This window comes from Cornus florida, unplaced genomic scaffold, assembly GCF_030987335.1.
Source record: "Cornus florida cultivar Cherokee Brave unplaced genomic scaffold, ASM3098733v1 CherokeeBrave_3.0.0_Hap2_Chr03, whole genome shotgun sequence".
In the NCBI taxonomy this organism is placed as follows: domain Eukaryota; kingdom Viridiplantae; phylum Streptophyta; class Magnoliopsida; order Cornales; family Cornaceae; genus Cornus; species Cornus florida.
The window spans coordinates 76,230,916-76,254,003 of record NW_026775573.1 but is presented as its reverse complement, the minus strand read 5'-3'; the positions used below and the strand labels follow the sequence as shown (position 1 = coordinate 76,254,003).

The following is a 23,088-nucleotide window of genomic DNA, read 5'->3' as shown; positions in this document are numbered from 1 at the left end:
ACAATGGTCCACGACTTAAAAATACCACCGATACAAAATCCGACCCCCCAACGGGCAAAAAGGCAAAAAGGCAAAAATGGAACTTGGAATGAAAACTCAAAATCCAAAAATACAAAACGTGATCAAATGACCATTTGGCCTTTGGCCACACTTCAAACATGATTAATAAGACCCTATGAAAGAATAAAAATGGAATTCCCACACCCGATGCAACCATGGTGAAGCAATAACTTGCGATTTTTCAAGATTTTCACAATATTTCACGAAGTTAAAAATTACATAGAACAGAATATAATGGTCATTGGCCTCCGGCCTCATCTCATACATATCAAATACATTGGAAGAAGTGTACTTAAGTACATATTACATACATGGAATCAAATATACATATTTTGACATATAAGTCTACAAAATGACATTTCATGCTAACATTTGCATGAAATGAAAACTTGAAAGCTACACGACATCCAAGGAATGCTAGGCGTCATGAACCAAGTCTTCGTACCTGAAATATGCCCTAGTATCGTAGGGGTGAGTAACATAAAGCTACTCGTAGGAGATGAGCATGCATCGACCTAGCATTTTACAAATTTATCACCTTAAGGTGAAACATGTTAAAAGGGCTCATGCCACCAAACGTCTATGTCCAAATGAGACTCGGGGAGCATCCTAAGTTACCTTAGAGTCTAAGTAACAAGAATCATGATATACATACGTGTATGAAACGAATTATGGTTGGGATAATCTAAGAACACGACAAGAAGAATGCTTGAGCATAGATTAACATGAATTGCATTTTCAATACAATTGAACTAGGTCTAGAGTAATCCATATAACATGACAAAAGCATATTTGAATACAAGTTAACAAGAATCACATTTTCCATGCAATTCAACAACAAAAGAGCATGTTATACAATGCAATGAGGTATAAGTTCTCAACGCCATCAACTTAGAATCTAAAGCACAAAATAACAGTGGTGGTTCATGCCCCCTAACGTCTAAGTTCTAAATGAATCAATAGGATCAATCCTAAGCTATGTTAGAACGTCAAAACACAATTTTCAATATCGATGTAATTTAACCAACATTGGGACTCCTAATACAACGCATAAAGCACAATTTCGCAAAGTTAACATCATGTAACTTAAAATGGAACGACAAATAAGGAACAACAAGTTACAACATCATCTAGTTATCAACTTGAAAATGAAATACGAAGTCAAACAAAGTGGATACTCGGACGTCACGCAGGATCAAACCGACAACATAGTTACTTTAAGGTTACTAACCCATGGGTAACTTCCCTATGTGCGCACTAGACCATATAGAGGGACTATCCCCTGTACTAGAACCACGTCCTAGCTATAGTCAAACAACGACATCCCCAAGTTTCCAAAATCAACAAGTTGTGCAACAACGCATATATCAACAGGAATATGCAAGATAATCAACTATCTACTAAGCACAACCAAATTTGGAAACCTATACAATACATGCTCTAAGTCCACAACTAATATGATATGATGAATGTCGAATCTTCAGTGTGCGATTCGTTACACGCTATGCATGAATGATGTTAAATACGAAATGTGCAAATCATTACACAAGGCAACAATATATTCAATAAGGAAAACATATTCTCATGAGTATAAACATAGCAACTATGTTATCCAATGCTCAAAACATAACCAAATGAATATACAACAAGTCCATGTCCAGGATTTTGATATAGAAACGACTTTCAAACACAATTAAATCCATGGCTCAATTCGATAGAATTTAATTAAATAAAAATAATTAAATCCCCTAGATTCTAATTCAATTCCAAATAACCTCAAATTAATACATATTAAAGAACATGGCATGGTCATCACCTATATCCATTCTAAAACTCAATTAGGTTATTGGAACAACAAAGTAGAACTCTAATTAAATCATGCTAATTTACTTACCAAGGTTCTGAAGCAACTTCAAATGGTCCAGAATTAATATATACTAGTAAACAAGTCATGGCCAATACAAATATCAAGTTAAAATCTTAATTAAGCTAATGGGACCACAAAATAGAGTTTAATTAATTCTTTTAATTAAAATATCTAGATTTTCAAACTTAACCAAATGCTTTCAATTTAACATATCTTAGAGAACATGCCAAGGACTAATGTAATATCACATTACACGTTTATTTCATTCAATTTAAGACCATGTGAATTAAATTTTCACTAAAGTTAAATATAAAATAAAAGTTGCAATTCTCATGCAATTAATCCCAATTTAATATATGTGAACAACCATACCAAAGCTTAATTTTCTAGCATGCCACAATTCAATTCCAAGTTGTATATCACCATGAGGATTAAATCTTAAACAAGGAATTTAATTAAATGAAAGGTTTGAAAACCTAACCGAATATTCTAAATCAAACATATGCGAAGCTATATGGCTTGTAAGTCAAGAATATCAAGTCAGAATTTAAATAGAGTGAATAGTGCACTCGGGGCAAATTAATTAATAATTACCAATTTTCAAAACACCTCCAATTACTTTCAAATTCAACTATGTTGGAGAGCATGCAAAGGCCTAATTTAATATGCTAACACATATTGATTTTAAGCTAGTTAAGGCCATGTGAATTAATCTTTCACCTAAGATAAATATTAAATTAAATCTTTAATACTTATTCAAATGTTCCAATTTTAATCCACAACAATGAGCATATCAAGGGGCAATATAAAATCATGCTACATGTTTAAACCAAGTAATGAGTAACTGGGAAAATTAGATCCCGTACAAGAAAAATAAATAATAAAATCTCTAAATTTTATATTTAATCATGCAAATAAGTAGTATAAGCATCACAAGCATGCTATATAACAAGAATTTAAACCTAAAACATCCCCTACCTCAATTTGAGATGAAAATCACAAATCCCCACCGAAACGAAAGTGCTCCGAATCCGACAATACCGAGAGGTTTTGTCGGGGACTACACCTGGAACAGGAATCTGCAAGAAGCCCCATGAAAATCTCAACTTGACTCCAAACCCGAACTAGAAAAATCGTCAGAAATGGATTCTAATAAAGGGGAACAATAGAGCACGTCAAGGGGAGCGACAAACGTTATGGCCGAAGACTTTCCATCAAGGAAAAGTGAACCAAAAGAGGAGAGAGAAGATGGCAGCACCCCTTGGGCTGCCATGGGAGCTGCAGGTCGTGCATGAAGAGGGGAGAAGATCAAAAATGAAATATCTCACCCCCCTTTTATAGAAATCTCAAAAAGTGCCCCGAACGGGCCCCGCCGGGTTCGAAAAAGTAAAATTTGAGCAGACGCGCTCAAATGGCAAAACTTTGTGGACGAAAAAGATTTAAAATGATAAAATATGAACAATAAAAGAATTGGCATCAAAAACCAAGTCCCGAGCAGAAAGTTATGCCCAAAACAAGTTTGGCGAAAACCGGGGCCAAAAACCCTGAAACTGGAAAACATCGACCAGGAGGAAATTTCAAGAGTACACAACTCGACGAAATGTGAAAATGAATCCCGTACGAGGATCCAGGCTCAAAATAAGACATTTTGCAATAACTTTCATTAATTGCACAATGGCCCCTCCAAAAAGTGAAAACTGCACTTATGGCCCAGATGAAAATATCTTCCAAAAATATTTTCTTAAAAACCCATGAAATAAAATATCTTTAAAAGATATTTATGAAAAACACCCCAAGAAAAGAAAATAATTTCAAAGAACTTTGCATCCATGCCCCTATGGACAGCGGGAGCTACCAAAGTACTTTCTTGCAAAAGTAAAGATACGTATTTGGAGAAAACCACTCAAGATGAAGGCACGTGAAGTCAAAAACCAACTCCGAGCATGAGAAGTGAGGTTGTGCCAAAAATGTGACATATGGGGAAAAGACAGAATAGGGAAAAAGACGAAACAGGGAAAAGGACGAAAGGCGCATAGTGTCTGAAAAGTGAAAATGCATAAATGACTCGGTCCTCAAAGGAAGTTGTCAATTCACATGAAAGAGTCTCAGAAACCAATTTTGAGCACTCGAGATGACACTAAGCGATACGAAACAGAGCTCAGAAAAGAAAATTAAACGAAAAAAATTCATTCGTAAAATTTCAAGAAAAAGGAAAGGGAGGCAAATGACCGGGTCATTACAGAAATATCTAAACAATTTAGTATTTAAACGAAACATAGAATACAAGAAGAATAAATAAAAAAAAATGAATAAATCGCTGAATGAAATTCTATTAATAAAATAAAACCTCCTTTACAAAAATAAATTAAATGAATTTAAAATTCTAAAATACAACTCAGGAATCCTATAAGTCAAGGACCCCTAAACCATAAGACATCTAACAATAAATAACAATACTAAAAAGTGAACAAGATGAGTAGATGAATGACAGTCTCCCAGCTGTAGATCCTCAACCTCGAGACTAGAACTTCTAATAACTTGAAAAATAAATCGTGGGTTAGACCCACGTGCAAGTTCCCTCTAGCAAGCCTCTGAAAACCAATAAATAAAACATCCCTAACCAAAATCATCCTAATTAAAGTTTTAACTTTTAATATAAGATGATACATTTATATAAAAATATATTTATATATATAAATATATAAAGAGTATGTTCATTAATATATTCCTTGAAATCCAAGACCATAAACAATGATAAGACTACCTCCATATTTAAACTAACCATCAAGTACATTCCACTTTTAAGAGAAAACTTATTTAAACCTAAATTTCATATTTAAATAGTTATTTAACCATTTAAATATTAAATAATAATCCAAGAAATATTTTCCTTCAATCCAAATCCCAATTTCCACCAATGTATGATTTTATTTATAAAGATCACATAGCAAAGATCTATACTTTGATAACTCATCCATGCCTACACTAGTATTATTTTATTAATACTATAAAATAATATATTATCCTTTAAGCATTAGTTTATTCTAATAAGAATATTTATCACCTCCAACTTATAAGCACAATATCCATAGATGTATATTTAATCATTTAACTTACCTAGCAATTTATTTATAATTTGGCCCAAATATTTATTTATGTTTTGGCAAATCAACCATTACTCTAGAAGTATGTTTATTTATATTATAGCAACTCAACCATGCCTCTACAAGTAATACATTTATACTTTGGAAAATTAACCATGCCTATTAAATGACAGTCTGTTTATGTCTTGGCAACTCATCCAAGCCTCCAAAAGTATGTTTTTTTATCCATACTATTAATTAGCAATTCATCCATGCTTCACATGTATGTATTTTATTTATACAATTAATAAAACAGTTTATATATGCATTTAGCAACTCATCAATGCCTTCAATTTAACTGTCGTGACCCAAGTTTTTCAACCTGGTGCGTTAGTGATGACTCGAAAGTTAACTCGATAACGGATTCAAAATGCGGAAGCAAATGATGAAACCAAAGTCCTTTAAGATATAAATCATCTCTAAGATGCCAACGTGACATTCCATGAAGTTACGGAACTCAAGAAAAGTGAATGAGCAAACGAGAGTCAAAACGGGCTAAATCCGTTAATTAAGGGCAAAATGGTCAATTCCCAATTAAAAAGGAGAGAATTAACTATAAACAAGTCAAAACAGGTGAATACAACCTAATCTAATCATTTCATAACATTCCAAGAGGTTTTAAGAACATTGGCCAAGAATCCCACAAGAACGCCCTTTCCCGATTTAAGCAAAAACTGACTCTACCTTACTAAAACATAAATAACTCCCACTGTGATTAGAATCTGAGCATGGTATTGGTACCATTATAAAGCTAACTCAAAATCCTTGAGTTTAGGCTCAAGAATCACCCCATTTGGATTAGAAACGAAGAAGTTATGACCCTTTGAAGTTAGAACTTCAATGCTAAAACATAACAGAGAAACTGTGTGAATACAAGCTATTTCGGTCGACCCAAATAGAGTTTCGGATGACCGAACTGGTCATAATTTTGCTGAAAATGTAATTTTTGAGGGAAGGTTGTTTCGGTCGATCGAAATGGCCCTGAACAGTGCAAAAACCTACTAGAATGAGTGATTTACTATGCAAAGAATTTTCCAAAAGCCATTGGTCGACCGAAACACCTCGAAAAGCTGTTGTAAGGCCTATATGCCAAATGTGTTAAGGTTCAACCCATGCTTCAAGTCCCCTTATGAATTGGTTCAAAAATAAAAGTTTAAAACTGATTTTCAATGAGATTTGCGTATGTGAGCATGTCGACAACCTTTAAATGAATAAATGAATGTAGTACAACAACTTATGGCCTTATACATGTTAATTAATCGGATTTCATATGCCAAACCTCCAAAGTTGGTAAAAATGCATTTTAAAGCAAGAGTTTGATACCAAGTGAATACAAGTACTAATGTAAACATGCTAGGCCCTTGGCTTCATTACACACATATCCAAATAAGCATCCAAAAAGTGTACTTAGGTACACATTACATATTTCTTGGCAAAAATAACATTTTACAACTAAAAGATGCTACATGCTAACACTTGCATGTTTTCCAAAATACATCAAAATACTTCAAGGTATCAAGGTAACTTAGGGATGTGATGCATCCCAAAACAAAGTTTCTTTACCTGCAAAATAACCCAAACAACTAGGGTGAGTAATCAAGTTATTCGTAAGATGTGGTGCATGCGCATACCCTATTGTTTCAAGTATAATGTGAACCAAACATAGACCATCACAAGGGTGCATTCCACCTAACGTCTATGTTTCCATGGTACTTTAAGGGATCATCTCAAGCTATACAAATGTTTGAAATGATAAACACATAGCATCCAAGTATACATAAACTAGTACACTAACCGCATTGAAACTAAGATTACCAAATCACAAACAACAAAAAATTCATGATTTATAACTTGGAAAGTAATGTGAAATTAAATAATAGAAAGACTAAGATATGTGGCCACTAGACCATACAAGTTATTTTGGGTAATTACGACCCATAAGGTACTACTTAGTGCGAATTATGACTTAGGAGAATTCTTATCCTCCGAACTAGAGCCAAACCCTAGCCATCAAATATTTCATATCCTTTCAAGCTTCCAAAAATCAATAAGTCCATGACATTTATATAATTTCGATACATGAAACTACCTACCAAGCACAAGTAGGGTGAAACCACATAAACCATGCCCTAAGGTACATGTCTAAAATGGTAAGTTAATGATACTACACATTACACTAAAGCAATTTACGGTCAATGTAGGCCATAATTACTAATTATGCAATATAGTAATTTACCTACAAGTAAATACAAGTGCTATATACAAGGTCTTTGCACTAAATCTTTAATGAAATTTCTATTACTTAACCATATAAGTACCAACTCCAAGAAATCCATAATAAACCCTCAATAAAATCACAAGTATTAGGCAAGTCATTAAACAATAATTTACCTTTTCCATTTAATAGTCATATACATGCTTTAATTCACAAATCCTAAGTCAAGCATAATAAATCTCTATTTATATGCAAATACAAGAATTTAAAAAGCATGTAATCAATATATATCAAGCTCCAATATATATATAACCCAAAGAGGATAAACATATAACCACCCCTACCTCACAAGAGGATTGTTCCTCTTGAATCCAATGGAAGCAAAGGAATCTCAAGTTTTCCTCCTAGAGTTATGAAGAGGAAGATGAGGCAAGGCTTTTGTATTCCAAGCTTAATGGTCTAATGTGAGTGGAAGGAGGCCAAAATGAAGCTTAAAGCTTTAAACCAAGCTTTACTTCAATAGTGGCTAGGTTAGGGTTCTTGAGAGGAAAGAGATAAATGAGAGAGATTAAGTGAAAAATGGTGAGTGGAGGATCTAGTAATCCTCCACTCACTAGGTGCTCTTACACTACCTCACACAAACACTAATGCAAGACTAAATTGTGAGCTTACACTTGTCACAAATCCATGGCTCCTTCCTAGACTTAATCCCACACCTACACTTGTCAACCATCCAAGCCAACAAGTGCACCTATCCTAGGCCAACAAGTGGGTCAATCTCCACCCTCCATGTGTCATGAGATTAAGCCTCCAAGTGGTTGCACCACAAAGCCAACAAGTGCCACCATAGGAAAGTGACACTTGTCATATTTTTTGAAAATTGCAAAAAGGTCCTTTTTGAAAATATCTTCCAAATTAAATTACAAAATGGTCCCTAAGATAAAAAATAATAACTTTATTTAATTACACAAAAATCCCTCAAGTTATGAAAAATTACCAAAAGGTTATGCGTCCATGCCCTTTACAAGAAAAGTAAACATCTAGCATGCTTTTCTACAAAAGTAAAAATGTAGATATCATGAAAATTAAATATCATGGATGTATGCAAAGCCGGAATCAAATCTGAGCATAAAAAGTGAGGTTATGCAAGGAAAAGTGATAAATAAGAAAAGGACGAAATAGGAAAAAAGACGAAAAAAAAAGAAATTACCGAAAAAGAAAAGAAGGAAAAATGACCGGGTCATTACAATCTACCCTCCTTAAAAGGATTTCATCCCCGAAATCAAGTTGTACTGGAAAGAGAGAACAAATGGGGATACCGAGAGCGAACCTCTTGTTCGAGCTCCCAAGTAGCCTCCTTAATGCCATCGTGTCTCCATAAGACCTTGACCAATGAAATGGTCTTGGTCCGCAAGACCTACTCTCATGAATCAAGAATCGGGACTAGACCCTCCTCGTAGGTCACATCCTAATCAACAACAACATCTGTCCACCGCAAAACATGCGATGGATCTGGCTCGTACTTCCTCAACATAGAGACATGAAAGATGTCGTGAACCCTATCTAGGTCTAGCGGTAATGCCAAACGATAAGCAACTTCACCAACGCACTCCAATATCTCAAATGGTCCAATGAACCTAGGAGACAACTTTCCCATCTGCCAGAATCTCAGAAGTCGAAATCTTGAGACCCCTACCTCAAAAGACAAGGATCGTCTCCTCCTGTCAGCATAACTCTTCTGTCTGCTTTGAGCTGTAGCCAACCGCTGTCGAATCAACTTAATCTTTTCTGTTGTCTCAAAGATAATGTCGGGACCCAAGGCAATGGTAACACCGACCTTAGTCTAACAAACTGGAAATCTGCAAGGTTTGCCATACAATGCCTCAAAATGTGCCATTCCAATACTGGTTTGGTAACTGTTGTTATAGGTAAACTCAACCAAAGGTAAGTAGTCCTCCCAACTACCTCTGAAATTCAAGATATAAGTGTGACGACCCTGGATTTTTAAACCCAGTGTGTCCTATGATGAACCAAAAGATGACCCGATAACGGATCCGAAATGCTGAAACAAAAGAAGTAAAATGGCCTCAAGAGATGTACGTCATCCCTAAGGCACCAAAGTGACTCCCCATGAAGCCACAGAACTCAGTTGAGCCAACAAATGAAACAAGAATGCCAACTTGAAAAGAAACGAACCAAGGGCAAAACGGTCATTTCAAACTGAAATGGGTGCCACTATGCACACCATTGGCAAGACAACAAAAAATAAATGAAGTTAGACTCAAGAATCATGTGACGGCCCAAGGTTTTTCAACCCTGTGCATTAGTGATGAACCAAAAGATGACCCGATAACGGATCCGAATTGCGGAAGCAAAAGATGAAATGACATCCCTATGGACACAACATGTCTCTAGGACACCAAAAAGACCCTCAATGAGATCACGAAACCCAAAGAAAACAAATACGGAAACAAGATTTCAAAAATGGACAAAAAGGAACCCAAGGGTAAAATGGTCATTTCCATTATAAAAGTGAGTACTACCGAGCACACCGTTGGAAAGACAACAAAAAATTCATGAATTTAGACTCAAGAATCACTTGATTCGGAGTCCAGACGGCAATGATATCAAGTCTTGAAGTCGAAGGAAGAAATACCCTATCCCGGTTCGAACCAAAAACTGACACCCCTCCACTAAAATTTGAATATATTGAGCTACCAAAGAAATTTGAAACTATAATTGGTACCATTGGAAAGCTTATTTCGATGCGGTCAGTTTAGACTTAAGAACGGACTAATTTGGAGTTAAAATGAGGAAGATATGACAATTTGAAGTTGGAGGTGCAATGCTGAACCAAGACACACAAACACACACCTATGAACAGTACTTCAAGCGCTCAAACTAGCACTTCAAGAGCTCGAACAGTACATGTCCGAGGGCCAAAACTTTCTGCCCAAACTTTGAGCGCTCGAACTCCTGTGGCTGCACCTGAAATGTAACCTTGAAATGCAATTTTGAGGACTTTCTGGGTCTTTTTTGGAAAAAAGTTGTGAAGTAACCCCCCTTAAAATCATGTTTTCTAGTCAACCATGTCAAGACCAACATTTATTTTTCAAGTGAAATACCAAAAATGCCCTTGAGGTTTGATTTAGCAAAAATATGTAAATGAATGCTACTCTAAGTGTTCATTTCATCAAGAATGGTGTTGCGTGCCAAAGTGAGCATGCACACATATGTAAAATGAGTAAATACACGTGTTCCAATAGCCCATGGTCACATAACATGTCATATACAAAATACAACCTGTCAAACCTCGAATTCTCATAATTTCATAAGACAAACTATGGGATTAAACTAGCATACATGTGATATAAATGTACATGGCACTTGGCCTCATGTTATGCATACAAAATAGACATCTTCAAGTGTTCTTAGATATACATTACACATCAAGAAGCCATCTTAGCTTCTACAATACCATACATCCATGGTATACAAAATTTAACATCCAAAAAAAGGCATGCTAAACAAGTGCATGTCAATATACAAAAATGCTTCAAATAACTCAAAATCTTCTAAGGATGATGAGCATCCAAGAACATGGTCTCTTTACCTGAAAAATAACCCAAACCACTAGGGTGAGTAATCAAGTTACTCGTAGGAGAAGCATATGCGTATACCCTAAAGTTTCAATATCATTGCAAGATTAATATAGACGAATATAAGGGAGCATTCCACTTAACGTCTATGTTCAAGGTGTTCTAAGGGATCATCTTAAACTTAATACAATGATTCTATTATAACACAATATCAAAAGGATGTACCTAACAACATCAAACCGCATATAACAAAATTTACAAGTTACAAATAGCATTGATTGTCAACTTGGAAATGAATGTGAAATCAAAAAGTGAAAACCTTGGACACCTAAGCTCGGAATTTTACTGAGACCTCAACGGTTATTCCGGGCATTAACCCGCAGGGAAGACCACCCTAAGTGCGCACTATCTCAATTAATGAGAACTCATACCTCCCGCACTAAAGCCAAACGCTAGCCATGTTACTAGTAACCATGTCCCAAGAGAATCCAAAATATATATCAAGTTCAAAACTTATATATAGAAAACAAGGCATATAAACCACCTTCCATGCATAAGTACTTTGAAACCATACAAACCATGTCTTAGGGTTCCAAGTCTAGAATGGCATGCGAAATGACAAGTTCTTAACATGATATAATGCACATAACAATATCATTAACTTATCAATTTAAGCATGCCTCAACAATAAGCCATATATACTAAATGTTTGCATTTTAGCAAATAGCTTCTAAAACAATCATGATTATCAATAGTAATCTAATAGAATGTAGGATTACCATCACAATAGCATAGTAACTCAAATCATTAAGAATTCTATACAACTTCAACAATCCTACTCAAGATATATACACAACATACATGCTTGATCAATGAAATCCTAAGTCAATCATAAGGATTTCCTATAGTATGCAATACTACAATTCTAAAAGCATGTATACAATATATATTAAACCCCAAAGGATTTCAAAACACTTAGAAAATAAACATACTACCACCCCTACCTCAATAGAGAATTGTATCTCTATAATCCAAGCTACCAAGCACAAAATGAAAAACAAGTTTATTGAAGAGGAGAATGAGAGGAAAATTTTCTCTCCCAACGTTTTTAGTCTAAGGTGTATGGAAGTGAGCCAGATTAAAGGGGTAAGCTATGAACTAAGCTTTCCTCCAATGGTGGATTTGTTAGGGTTCATGTGAGATAATGAAATGAAGAAAGTAAAGTGTAAAAATGGTGAGTGGAAGGGCTAGGGATCCTCCACTCACTATGTGCTCTTGCACTACCTCTCACACACACACAATGCAAGACTACATCATGGCCTTACACTTGTCACTAATCCAATGCCTCTTCCAAGATTTAATCCTAAGCTTACACTTGTCAACAATCCAATGCCTCTTCCAAGACTTAATCCTAAGCTTACACTTGTCAACAATCAATGGTTACATGTGCACCAATCTAAGGCTAACACATGGATGAATCTCCACCCACCAAAAGTCAAGAGGTCATGGTGCCAAGTCTCTTCACCTAAATGCCAACAAATGGCTCCATGAGAGTGTGACACTTGTCACACTTTCCAAAAATTGCAAAATGGTCCTTTTTCAAAATATCTCCTAAAATAAATTGCAAAAAGGTCCCTCAAACGAAAAATAATAATTTTACATAATTACACTAAAATCCCAAAAGTTATGAATAATTACACTAAAGTAAGCATTCATGCCCTTTATGAAAAATAAAAGCAACTAGCATGCTTTTCAACAAAAGTGAAAATACCAATGTCATGGAAATCAAGTATCATGAATGCATGCAAAATCGGAATCAAATCCGAACACCCGAAGTAAGGTTAAGCGAGGAAAAATGATAAACGAGTAAAAAACGAAATAAGAAAAAAAAAATATGAAAAAAGAAAATCACCAAAAATGGAAAAGGAGGAAAAAGACCGAGTCATTACAAATCACCTGATTCTGAGTCCAGACGGAAAAGATATGAATTAAAAACGAAGTGGCCTTCTCCGTCTAGGAGTTACCACGAACCTATCTCACTAAAACTGGAATAACTCTCACTACAGGTGGAATTTTGATGAATGGTTGGTACCATTGGAAAGCTAACTTCAAGATTTTGAATTTAGAATCAAGAATGGACCAATTTGGATCATAGATGAAAGAGTTATGATCCCTCAAAGTTGGACAACAAAGTTATCCAAGGAAAAAAATGCAAGAATTGCCCCTAGGGAGGATCGGTCGACCGAAGGCAAGGGTTAGCCTGCCGACAGTCAGCAATCGGTCGGCCGAAACCTAATCATCAGTCAGCCAAAACAAGGTTTTCAACAAAAAGCCTACTAAAATGGAGTCATGAGAATCATCGGTCTACTGATAGTGCTCCATCAGCTGGCCGACACATCTACTGTAGCTATGAAAAGCTACTGCAATGTGTGGAAACGGTATTTGGTCCATCTCCAAGGTTCTACATGCTTTCTACATGATCCAAACACATTTCAAAACATTTCCTAGCCTCATTCAAGCATCTAAAACATCCTAAACCAAAGAGGAACTCAATTGACACCCCAATGCAAAGTTTTTGCATAAAAACTTATAAAATCACCCAAAAATAGTTCCAAAGTTGAAACTCAAGAGTTTTATGCAATGTGGATATGCACGCAAACGTAAAAAGACATTTACGATGCGTCTTAATGGTCCGCAGCCTCAAAATGACCCCATTGCAAAATATGACCTCTTAATAGCTAAAAATGACTAAAAATGAAATAGATGGAACTATGAAAGTACAAAGAATTTTTCCCTAACCATAGAGAGAGAAACTTTACACTCCTAATGATTTTTCCAAAACCTTTTCCCTCTCAATCCCTTCTATTTATAGACGGTTACAACCTCCACTGAGCTGGTCCTATCTTGTTCTCCTTTGGCTGGACTCGACTTCTCTCATTTTAACATGGGCTTTTGAAAATGACTTTATGGACCTGGGCCCATACGGCGCAAACTTGCTTTATCCCGTTCGTCCACATCTGACCCGTCCTACGCAATGTGGATCACACCAAACCCGGGTCATTTTGGTGTCCTCATCTGCCCCCAATAATCTCTTTCCTCATTAATGAGGGTGAGATTATTGAAAGGACACGATCTTGGTCTGATGGCTTGGAGTAATAACTCGAGGAATTGAACGGCTGGCATAAGAACCCAAGTTTCGAGATCTGCAACACCACTTTTTGCCTTGACCTTTGGAGTTCCATGTCGCTTTTACTTCTCCTCTTTATAAATTCTAATCTTTTTCTCCTTCACCCTCTCTCTTACCTCTTGCTTCTACTCCCTATTGCTTTCTTGCACATTCCGGCGATCCTTTTTAATTTCTCCGGCAAGTTCTTCCGACAAGTCCTTCCTTTTCGATTTTTAGCTACTGTGCCGTTGCTGAGTTCATCACAAACTTTCAAGGTTAGTTTCTTTTTTAAAAAAACCTCTCCTTAAGAGACGCCTTTACTGCCTAGGACTCTTCCCCTTTTTTTTTTATGGCTTCCCCTAACCTGAACGCCATTTGATCCAAGAATTATATTCCTCGCGATGTTTCTCTTAGAGTCTACCCAACAAGCTTAGATGAGAGATCTGGCGAGGGTCTTCTTCCCGGGGAAATTTTATTCTCCGCCGTTCACTTGAACGTCATTAGGTTCCCCGTACACCCGTTCTTTTGTTATGCTTTCAAAAAATTGGGGCTCTGCCCCCTACAAGTTAACCCAAACTTCCTTAGGGTTATTTCAGTCCTCCTACTCTTGAATCGTGATAGGGGTCTCAATCTTGACATTATTGACCTTCTCCTCTGCTATCGGATTAACAAGATTTCACAAAACGACTTGTACTATCACTTCTTTCCTATTGACAAACGGTTGATCTGCACTGATAAAAGCTCATTTGAAAAAGGTTGGAGGCGGAATTTAATCGTGGTTGGTGGGAATTGGCGGACTCCGCTCGGCCATTCCTTCCCTATCCCTTCTTCTTTTGGTGCATGTTCTGTCTCTGGCTACAAAAAGCTGGAAACACATCCTACCGAATGCCATTGTGAAAGTTGTCTACCCCGTTTTTGCACTTTTCTTTGTAGATGCCTTCAAATTCCCCATGATGAATTAGTTTATAACGTCTGCAGGGCTAGGCTAGATACCTTGCAAGAAAGTGTGCTGAACGATGTCCCTTCAGCTACTGATTTGCTTACATCTGATAATCTCTCTGACATCTCTCTTTTAGGGTCTACAATGGAGAACATTCAGATCCCATCGTTCAGCAGGAGGAGGCGTCCTGCTCCCACCCCTCCTAACACTTCTGCCACCATTTCATCATCTATACCTGCTTCCATATCATCTCTCCCTGCTGTCTCTACCCCAGACCAAGTAGCGGCTGCCCCAACTGCGATTCAAGTCTCAAACCGTCCTGCTGATGCGCCCTTTGAGCTCACCCATGCTGAGAACCCTGTTGTGGGCCACACTGCTGAAGTCCGTCCTGCTGCCCCAATCATTATGCCATCGAACATCTCGTCCGACACTTCCTCAGAGAGCACTCAGGATGCTGGAAATTCTGAGGACAATGGGGGGCCAGCTAATGCTGTTCTGTCATAAAAGAGTTTAGGAAAAAGGCCAATGCCTGAGGGCGGTCATGATCAGGGTGATATCCCACCGACCCGAAGGATCAGGACGGCTTCCTTCAGGGTTACTGAACCATCGGCCCCTGCCCGGTTCTTCATTCCTGAAGGCGAGTTGGCCAGAACCTCTTGTCCAATTCCATCCGTTCTTCCATGGCGACCTTTGCTCAGCCGTGAAGATGCATCAACCATTGGCCCCATTGACTCAATATATAAGGACCCCCTCACCTCATTTGCTTTCTACAAGGGTTTCTGGACCCCCAAGGACCTTGAAATCTAGAACAAGCTATCCTTTGGTGAGATGTTCCAATGGTTCCCAACTGCTGCTATGGAGGTGACTCTTCTTCTACTGAAATGTGTTCCTTTTCAGTTATGATTCCTTAGTAATTAGTCTGACCTGAATTTCTTTTTCTTCATGTAGACTCTGTTCGGGATGTTCACCTTTCAAAAAACAATTGAAACTCTGAACAAAAAACTTAAGTCTCTCTCTGTGGGCCTTAAAAGGTCTGTTGAAACAAAGACTCTTCTTGAGGCTAGAGTTGCTGAGTAGGAGTCTAAGCTTAGGGACTCAGAGAAGGGAGTTGCTGACCTAAAGGCAGAGAGAGACAGTCTGGTAAACGAGAGGGATTCCCTCAGAGCTGAACGGGATTCCCTGAAGACCGAACAGGATTCTCTTCATGATGAGGTTGACATCTTAAAAACTGAGAAGAGTGTAGCTCTGACAGAAAGGGACTCTCTCAAAGCCGAAAAGGGAGACCTTCAGCGCTCATTCATTGCTGAACGGTTATCACATGCAAATTCCCAAGAAAAACTTCTAAACGAACGGTCTTCCCTGATGAACATGATCGGCAGAGTTGAAGGGGGTATGAGAGCTCTCCTTGCTCACTTTACCAGGACCAGTGCCATCTGGTATGCTGAAGGGTACAGAGACGGTTTTGTTGACCGTTCTCCCCCGGAAGGTGAATCAAGTTCTTGCGCTGGTCCTGATGAACTAGATGCTTCTCTGGACATCCACCCCCCAAACAATTTTCAAAATCCACCATGCGACCCAGCTGAGAACATTTTTATTGAATGCATAGAGGTCACATCTTCAGGAATTGTCCCACCCTTTCATCCCCTGAACATTCTTCCTCTTTCTACCATCGTGCCCTCTTCCTCTGTTGCTGCGGACAGACCTATGCCTGCTGAGGGGGTGATTCATCTCGACTCCCCTTTTAAGGATGATGGGGCAGGTGAGAATGGAGAAGATCTCGATGGTCCAGAGGAAGATGGTGGCGAGAATGACAAGTCACAGCCTGGAGAAGATCGGAACTGACACCCAATAGCAATTTTTTTTTTTTTTTTTTAAATGTATGGTACTACGTACCTTGAGGCCTTTTTGGTTATGAATGATAATGTTTTTGCTCAGCATCACTTTCCTCCTTTGAGTTTTCTATTTTCAGCTTTGTAGTGTATTTTCACAAGTGCTTAACGTTCGGCCATGTCACCATTCTGTCCTTTTCTTACTCATTTGTGGGCAAGTGTTTGGCGTTCGGCTTGAAGTGCCAGCTGCCACTAACTTGCTGAATGCCTGGCGCTCGGCTTGAACGCCTCTTGCCACTTAGCTTTTTTTTTTTTTTAGTAAGTGTTTGGCATTCGGCTTGAAGTGCCAGCTGCCACTAACTTGCTGAATGCCTGGCGCTCGGCTTGAACGCCTCTTGCCATTTGGCTTTTTTATTTTTATTTTTGAGCAAGTGTTTGGCGTTCGGCTTGAAGTGCCAGCTACCACTAACTTGCTGAATGCCTAACGCTCGGCTTCAACGCCTCTTGCCACTTGGCTTTTTTTTATTTTTTTAGCAAGTGTTTGGCATTCGGCTTGAAGTGCCAGCTGCCACTAACTTGCTGAATGCCTGGCGCTCAGCTTCAACGCCTCTTACCACTTGGCTTTTTTTATTTTTTAGCAAGTGTTTGGCGCTTGGCTTGAAGTGCCAGCTGCCACTAACTTGCTGAATGCCTGGCGCTCGGCTTGAACGCCTCTTGCCACTTGGCTTTTTTTTATTTTTTAGCAAGTGTTTGGCGTTCAGCTTGAAGTGCCAGCTGCCACTAACTTGCTGAATGCCTGGCGCTTGACTTGAACACCTCTTGCCACTTGGCTTTTTTTTATTTTTGAGCAAGTGTTTGGCGTTTGGCTTGAAGTGCCAGCTGCCTCTAACTCGCTGAACGGGAAGAGTGTAAATTTTTAACAAAGAAGAGACTTTTTATAAAGCATGGAAATTTCGTACACTTGCAAGGATGCAATTTAGAATGTACAATATACTTAAAATTAAACTCTACTTTTACTGGTAGGACCTTTTTAGAGACGTAGCATTCCATGGCTTATTGACTACCCTTCCTGTCATAGTTTCTAGGACGTATGCCCCCTTCCCTATGACTTCTGCTATTCTGTACAGACCTTCCCATGGGGAGAACATCTTTTTGATTATTCCCACCTTCCTTTTCAAAACCAGATTGCCAAGAGCGAAACCCCTGTGCCTCACCTTCTTGTTATGGCTATTCACAAGCGTCTGTTGATAAGAGGCGAGCCTCACTACAGCCGCATCCCTTTTTTCTTCCAACAAATCAAGATTGAACCTCAGCATTCTATCATTCTGCTCTTGATCCCACACCAAGCTCCTTACAGTTGGAACCAAATACTCGACTGGTATCACCGCCTCAGTGCCATAGGCCATAGCGAATAGGCTCTCTCCAGTTGGCCATCTTGGGGTTGTTCTGTAAGCCCACAAGACATTCGGTAGCTCATCTAACCATTTGCCTTTTTCATTCTCTAGATTTTTCTTGATACAAGCAAATATTGTCCTGTTTGTGATTTCGGCTTGACCATTAGCCTGAGGATGACTAACTGCTGCTAACTTCTGATTGATTCCATATTCCTCCAGCAACTCTCTCACTTGCTTGCTATCGAGGTTGGTTCCATTGTCTATCACGATTGACCTTGGTATGCCAAAACGACAGATAATATTATTCCAGATGAAGCGTCTTACTTGAGTTTGGGTGACATTAGGGTACGGCTCTGCTTCTACCCATTTGGTGTAGTAATCAGTAGCTAGCAGAACGTACTTATTCTGCGATCTTGCAGTCGGCAAAGGGCCAACCACGTCCATCCCCCACTGCGCGAAAGGCCATGGGGTGGCCATTACTTGCAGGTCTTCAGGTGGTTGATGTATCAATGACCCAAACCTCTGGCATTTATCGCATCTTCTAGAGAATTCTTCTGCATCTCGTGCCATGTTTGGCCAGAAGTACCCCTGTGTCAATGCTTTGTGTGCTAAAGATCTTCCTCCGGAGTGATTTCCGCATACTCCTTCATGAATGGTTCACATAATCTGTCTAGCTTCTGCAGGGGTAGCACACTTCAAATATGGACCCGAGAAGGAGCGTCTATATAACTGATCGTGCACAATGGCATACTTTACTGCACTGGACCTAAGTCTTCTTGCCTAGTCCTTACGCTCGGGGAGTGTACCATTACGTATGTAAGCCATGATTGGATCAATCCAGCTCGGCTCTTATGGTATAACATTAACATGTTAAGTGCTCGGATTAGGCAGTTCTTTAAAAATGGAAGGTTGGAGCAGTATGTCGACTGGGATGACCCTAGCTAAAGTATCTCTAAAACTGGATGCACTACAAGCCAAGCGGTCGGCATCTTCGTTATACTCTCTCAGCAATTGGATAAACCTGATCTGATCAAAGGCTTTCGCCTCACGCAGAACCGCAGTTCAGTATGCTTCCATGGTCTCATCCTTGGCCCCATAGTCCCCATTAACTTGTCAAATGACTAGTTGTGAATCACTATAAGCCATCAGATTCTTGATCTTTAATTCTTTAGCCAACTTCAGCCCAGCTATCAATGCCTCGTATTCTGCCTCATTGTTGGTTACGTTGAACTCTAGTCTTATCGCTTGGCTCAGCGTAGTTTCTTCTGGTGTTTGCAATTGAATTCCAATCTCGGCCCCCATTTGATTCGAGGAGCCGTCCATGAAAAGCTTCCACCAGGAACATTTACAATCCTCCACCATATTTTCAGCATCACAGTCAAGTAGGAAATCCACCACCGTTTGACTTTTGATTGCCGTCCTGGGCTCGTACGCAATATCAAATGAACTCAATTCAATGGCCCACTTGGTCACTCTCCCCGACAGGTCTGGTTTGTGCAGGATCATTCTCAAAGGGAAAGTTGTTAAAACGACAATTGGATGAGATTCAAAATAATGTCTAAGCTTCCTTTTTGCGTTGACCAGCGACAAAATCATTCGTTCGGCCCTAAAGTACCTTCTCTCCGGTTCAGACATCGTCTTGCTAACATAAAACACCGAGAACTGCTTGCCCTCTTTGCAATGGATTAGAACGGCACTGGTTGCTATGCTGGACACCCCTAGATATAGAAAGAGTTTCTCATTCGATTTTGGAGCAGATAGAACCGGAGGATTACGCATGTACTCCTTCAGGCTGGTTAGCGCCTGCCGTTGCTCGTCCCCCCAGGTTTGTCTTCCATGCCCTCGTATTGTATCAAAGAAAGGTTTACAGCAGTCTGAAAGCTTGGAAATAAATCGGCTCAGTGCAGCTATCCGGCCTGTGAGTGCCTGCACCTCTTTAATTATCTTTGGCTTTGCATTCCTGACCAAGGCTTCTGCCTGTGCTGGGCTGACTTCAATTCCTCTATGATTGACCACATGTCCCAGGAATTAACCGGAGCTTACACCGAATGAGCATTTGGCCGGATTAAGCTTCATTCTATACTGGCACAACACATCGAACACATCTTGTAGGTGCGCTAAATGATCGCTCTTCTTCTTACTATTGACCACCATATCATCAATATAAGCCTCGATAGTGCTGCCCATTTGGCCCTTAAAAATCTTGCTGATCAGCCTCTGATAAGTAGCTCCAGTGTTTTTTTAATCCGAATGGCATGACTTTATAGCAATAAGTCCCTCGTTCAGTAACAAATGAAGTTTTCTCTTCATCAATTGGGTCCATAGGAATTTGATTATAACCGGAATAAGCATCCAGGAAAGTTAACCGCTTATATCTTGTGGTGGCATCTACCATTTGATCAATCCTGGGCAATGGGAAACTATCCTTTGGGTAGGCTTTATTTAGGTTAGTGACGTCGATGCACACTCTCCATTTCCCATTCTTCTTCTGCACTATAACAACGTTAGAGAGCCAGGCCAGGTATTGAACTTCTCTGATGAATCCGACTTTAAGCAGCCGATCAACCTCCTCAGCTATAATCTGATTTTGTTCTGGAGCAAATCTTCTTTGCTTCTGCTTCACTGGCTTTGTATTCGAATCCACATTGAGGGAATGGCAGGATACAGTAAGATTTATCCCTGGCATATCTTAATGGCTCCATGCGAATACATCCGCATTCCGAATCAAGAAATTAGTCAACTCTAGTCTCTCTTCTTCAATGAGTCCGGTTCCCACCCCTGTTATTCGGTCTGGTTTCTCATCATCAATCTTCACTTCATGAAGGGGTTCTGTGGTCAGAACTGGTAGCTCCTCCCCCCCATCCTTGCTGGGAGGAGGGTTCTGTAATTACTATTTTGGGCTGGCTGAACGGATGGGATTTTTTCCTTTTCCAGCAGATTTCAAAGTTACTGAATAACATTCTTTAGCCGCAACCTGGTCCCCGTGTATATCTATCACCTTGGTCCCATCCGGACCCAAACATTGCATCACTTGATGTAAGGTTAACGAAACACCCTGAATTCTGTGAATCCATCCTCTGCCCATCAAGAGGTTGTATGATGGATGAATTTCCACTACCATAAAACTTTCAATCAAAACCCGCTCAGCGGCTTGTACTGTCAATTCCACTATTCCAATGGGTTCCACTCGCTTCCCATCAAATCCGAGCAACGGATTTCCTGTGGGTTTGAGTTTTTCGAGTTCGATCTCCAGTCGGTCAAATGTCACCCTGGGCATGACATTCGCACTACTTCCTGAATCAATCAGGACTCTCCGAACCAGGCATTCTGCAATCGTCAAACTAACGACTAGTGGATCTTCATGAGGAATCTGAACGCGTAGCAGGTCCATTTTATCAAACTTTATCGATGTGGATGTGTTCTGCAGGTGCAAAGCATGCACACTACCAATTCTTCTTTTCAGTTGGGCCTGGTGTAACCTCATTTTGAGCAACTCCTCTGACTCTATCGTTTGTTCAGGCCAGCCATGAATTGCATTTATAATCTGGACGGGCTGAGAGTTGTGTTGATTTGGCCTCTGGTTCCGCTTGATTTGTTCAGTCGGGCGGTTATGCTCTTGCGTCGGACCTTGAACATAGCTTGCAAATTCCCCTTTTGCGATTAGCATCTCTACCTGCCTCCTTAGGTTCCTGCATTCGTTAGTTTGATGCCCAAAATCACTATAGAAAGCACAATGTTTAGTCTGATCCCTCTGTTCAAGAGGTTGCCTGATTGGCAAAGGAGGACGAAACTTATCTTTGTTCTCCTTGTATAGCCTTGCTAAGGTGACTCTAAGTGGAGTGACTGATTCCTCCTCCCTAGGCCTCTTCTCCGCCTTCCATGAGGGGTGACGTTGCGGTTAAGCTTATTTTTGCCGGATCTTAGCTTTGGACTTCTCCTCCGTCGAAATAATTGATGTCTTCCTTGAATTAGCTGCTTCTTCCTCCTCAAGGCGAACAAAACCGTCAGCTCTCTCGTTCAGCTCGTCCATTGTCCTTGGCGTATTAACCACCAAGTTGGTGTGGAACGGCATCCCCCGGTTCATTACGAGTTTAAATGCTTGGACTGTTGTTGACTGGTGACACTCCATTACCATGCTTTTAACGAGGTTGAACCGGGTGAGAAAAGCTTGGAGCCGCTCATCCTCATGCTACTTCATTGTGAAAAGCCTCGATACATCCTTAGCCGGACGCTTATTCCCGTAATATTGGCTTATGAACTTATCGCATAAGTCCTGGAAACTGGCGATTGAGCCTTGAGCCAGATTCTTGAACCAATTGAGAGCTGGTCCAGCCAAGCTCGTAGGGAAACACTTGCACATCAAAGGATCATTATTAGTATTCAAAGCCATTTTCAACTGAATATGGTATATGTGATCGACCGGATCGGTTGTTCCGTCAAAGAGAATGAAGATCGGCATGGAAAACTTCTTCGGATTTGGCGCGTTCATAATTTCATCAGTGAACGGCGATGCGACCGTCCTTGCTGAGGAACGCAATGCTTCGTTTTCTCTTGAAAACCGTGACGAAAATCCTCGATCGGCAGATCTCCTTTCTGAGCTATGGTAATCAACTGTCACTAATGAAGGTCGATATGGCGGATCGAACGACCTATCCTCCACAAATTCACTCCGCCATGGTGACACAATCCTATGTTCATACGCCGGTGCTTCCTCCCTCATAATCCGTTTGTGATGCGGTTCCAGACGAACAGATCCTTCCCGATCCTCTACTCGGCCGACATTCGGAGGCAGATTTCTGATTATACCTTCATCACGACGTGGACCACCACGATTGACGTCTTCTGGATCACTTTGATGATCAGCTTCGGACGGTA

At 39.5% G+C, this 23,088-nt stretch overlaps 1 protein-coding gene across 1 annotated transcript; it reads right to left on the bottom strand.

Annotated features, from left to right (window-relative positions):
* Positions 1-21,103: 21,103 nt before the first annotated feature.
* On the bottom strand, positions 21,104-22,243 carry LOC132301749 (uncharacterized). Its single transcript, XM_059798978.1, has 2 exons — positions 22,128-22,243; positions 21,104-21,902 (listed from the first exon to the last, which is right to left on the bottom strand). Exons 1-2 carry the CDS (start codon positions 22,241-22,243, stop codon positions 21,104-21,106), a joined length of 915 nt encoding a protein of 304 aa, XP_059654961.1.
* Between the last annotated feature and the right edge of the window lie 845 nt (positions 22,244-23,088).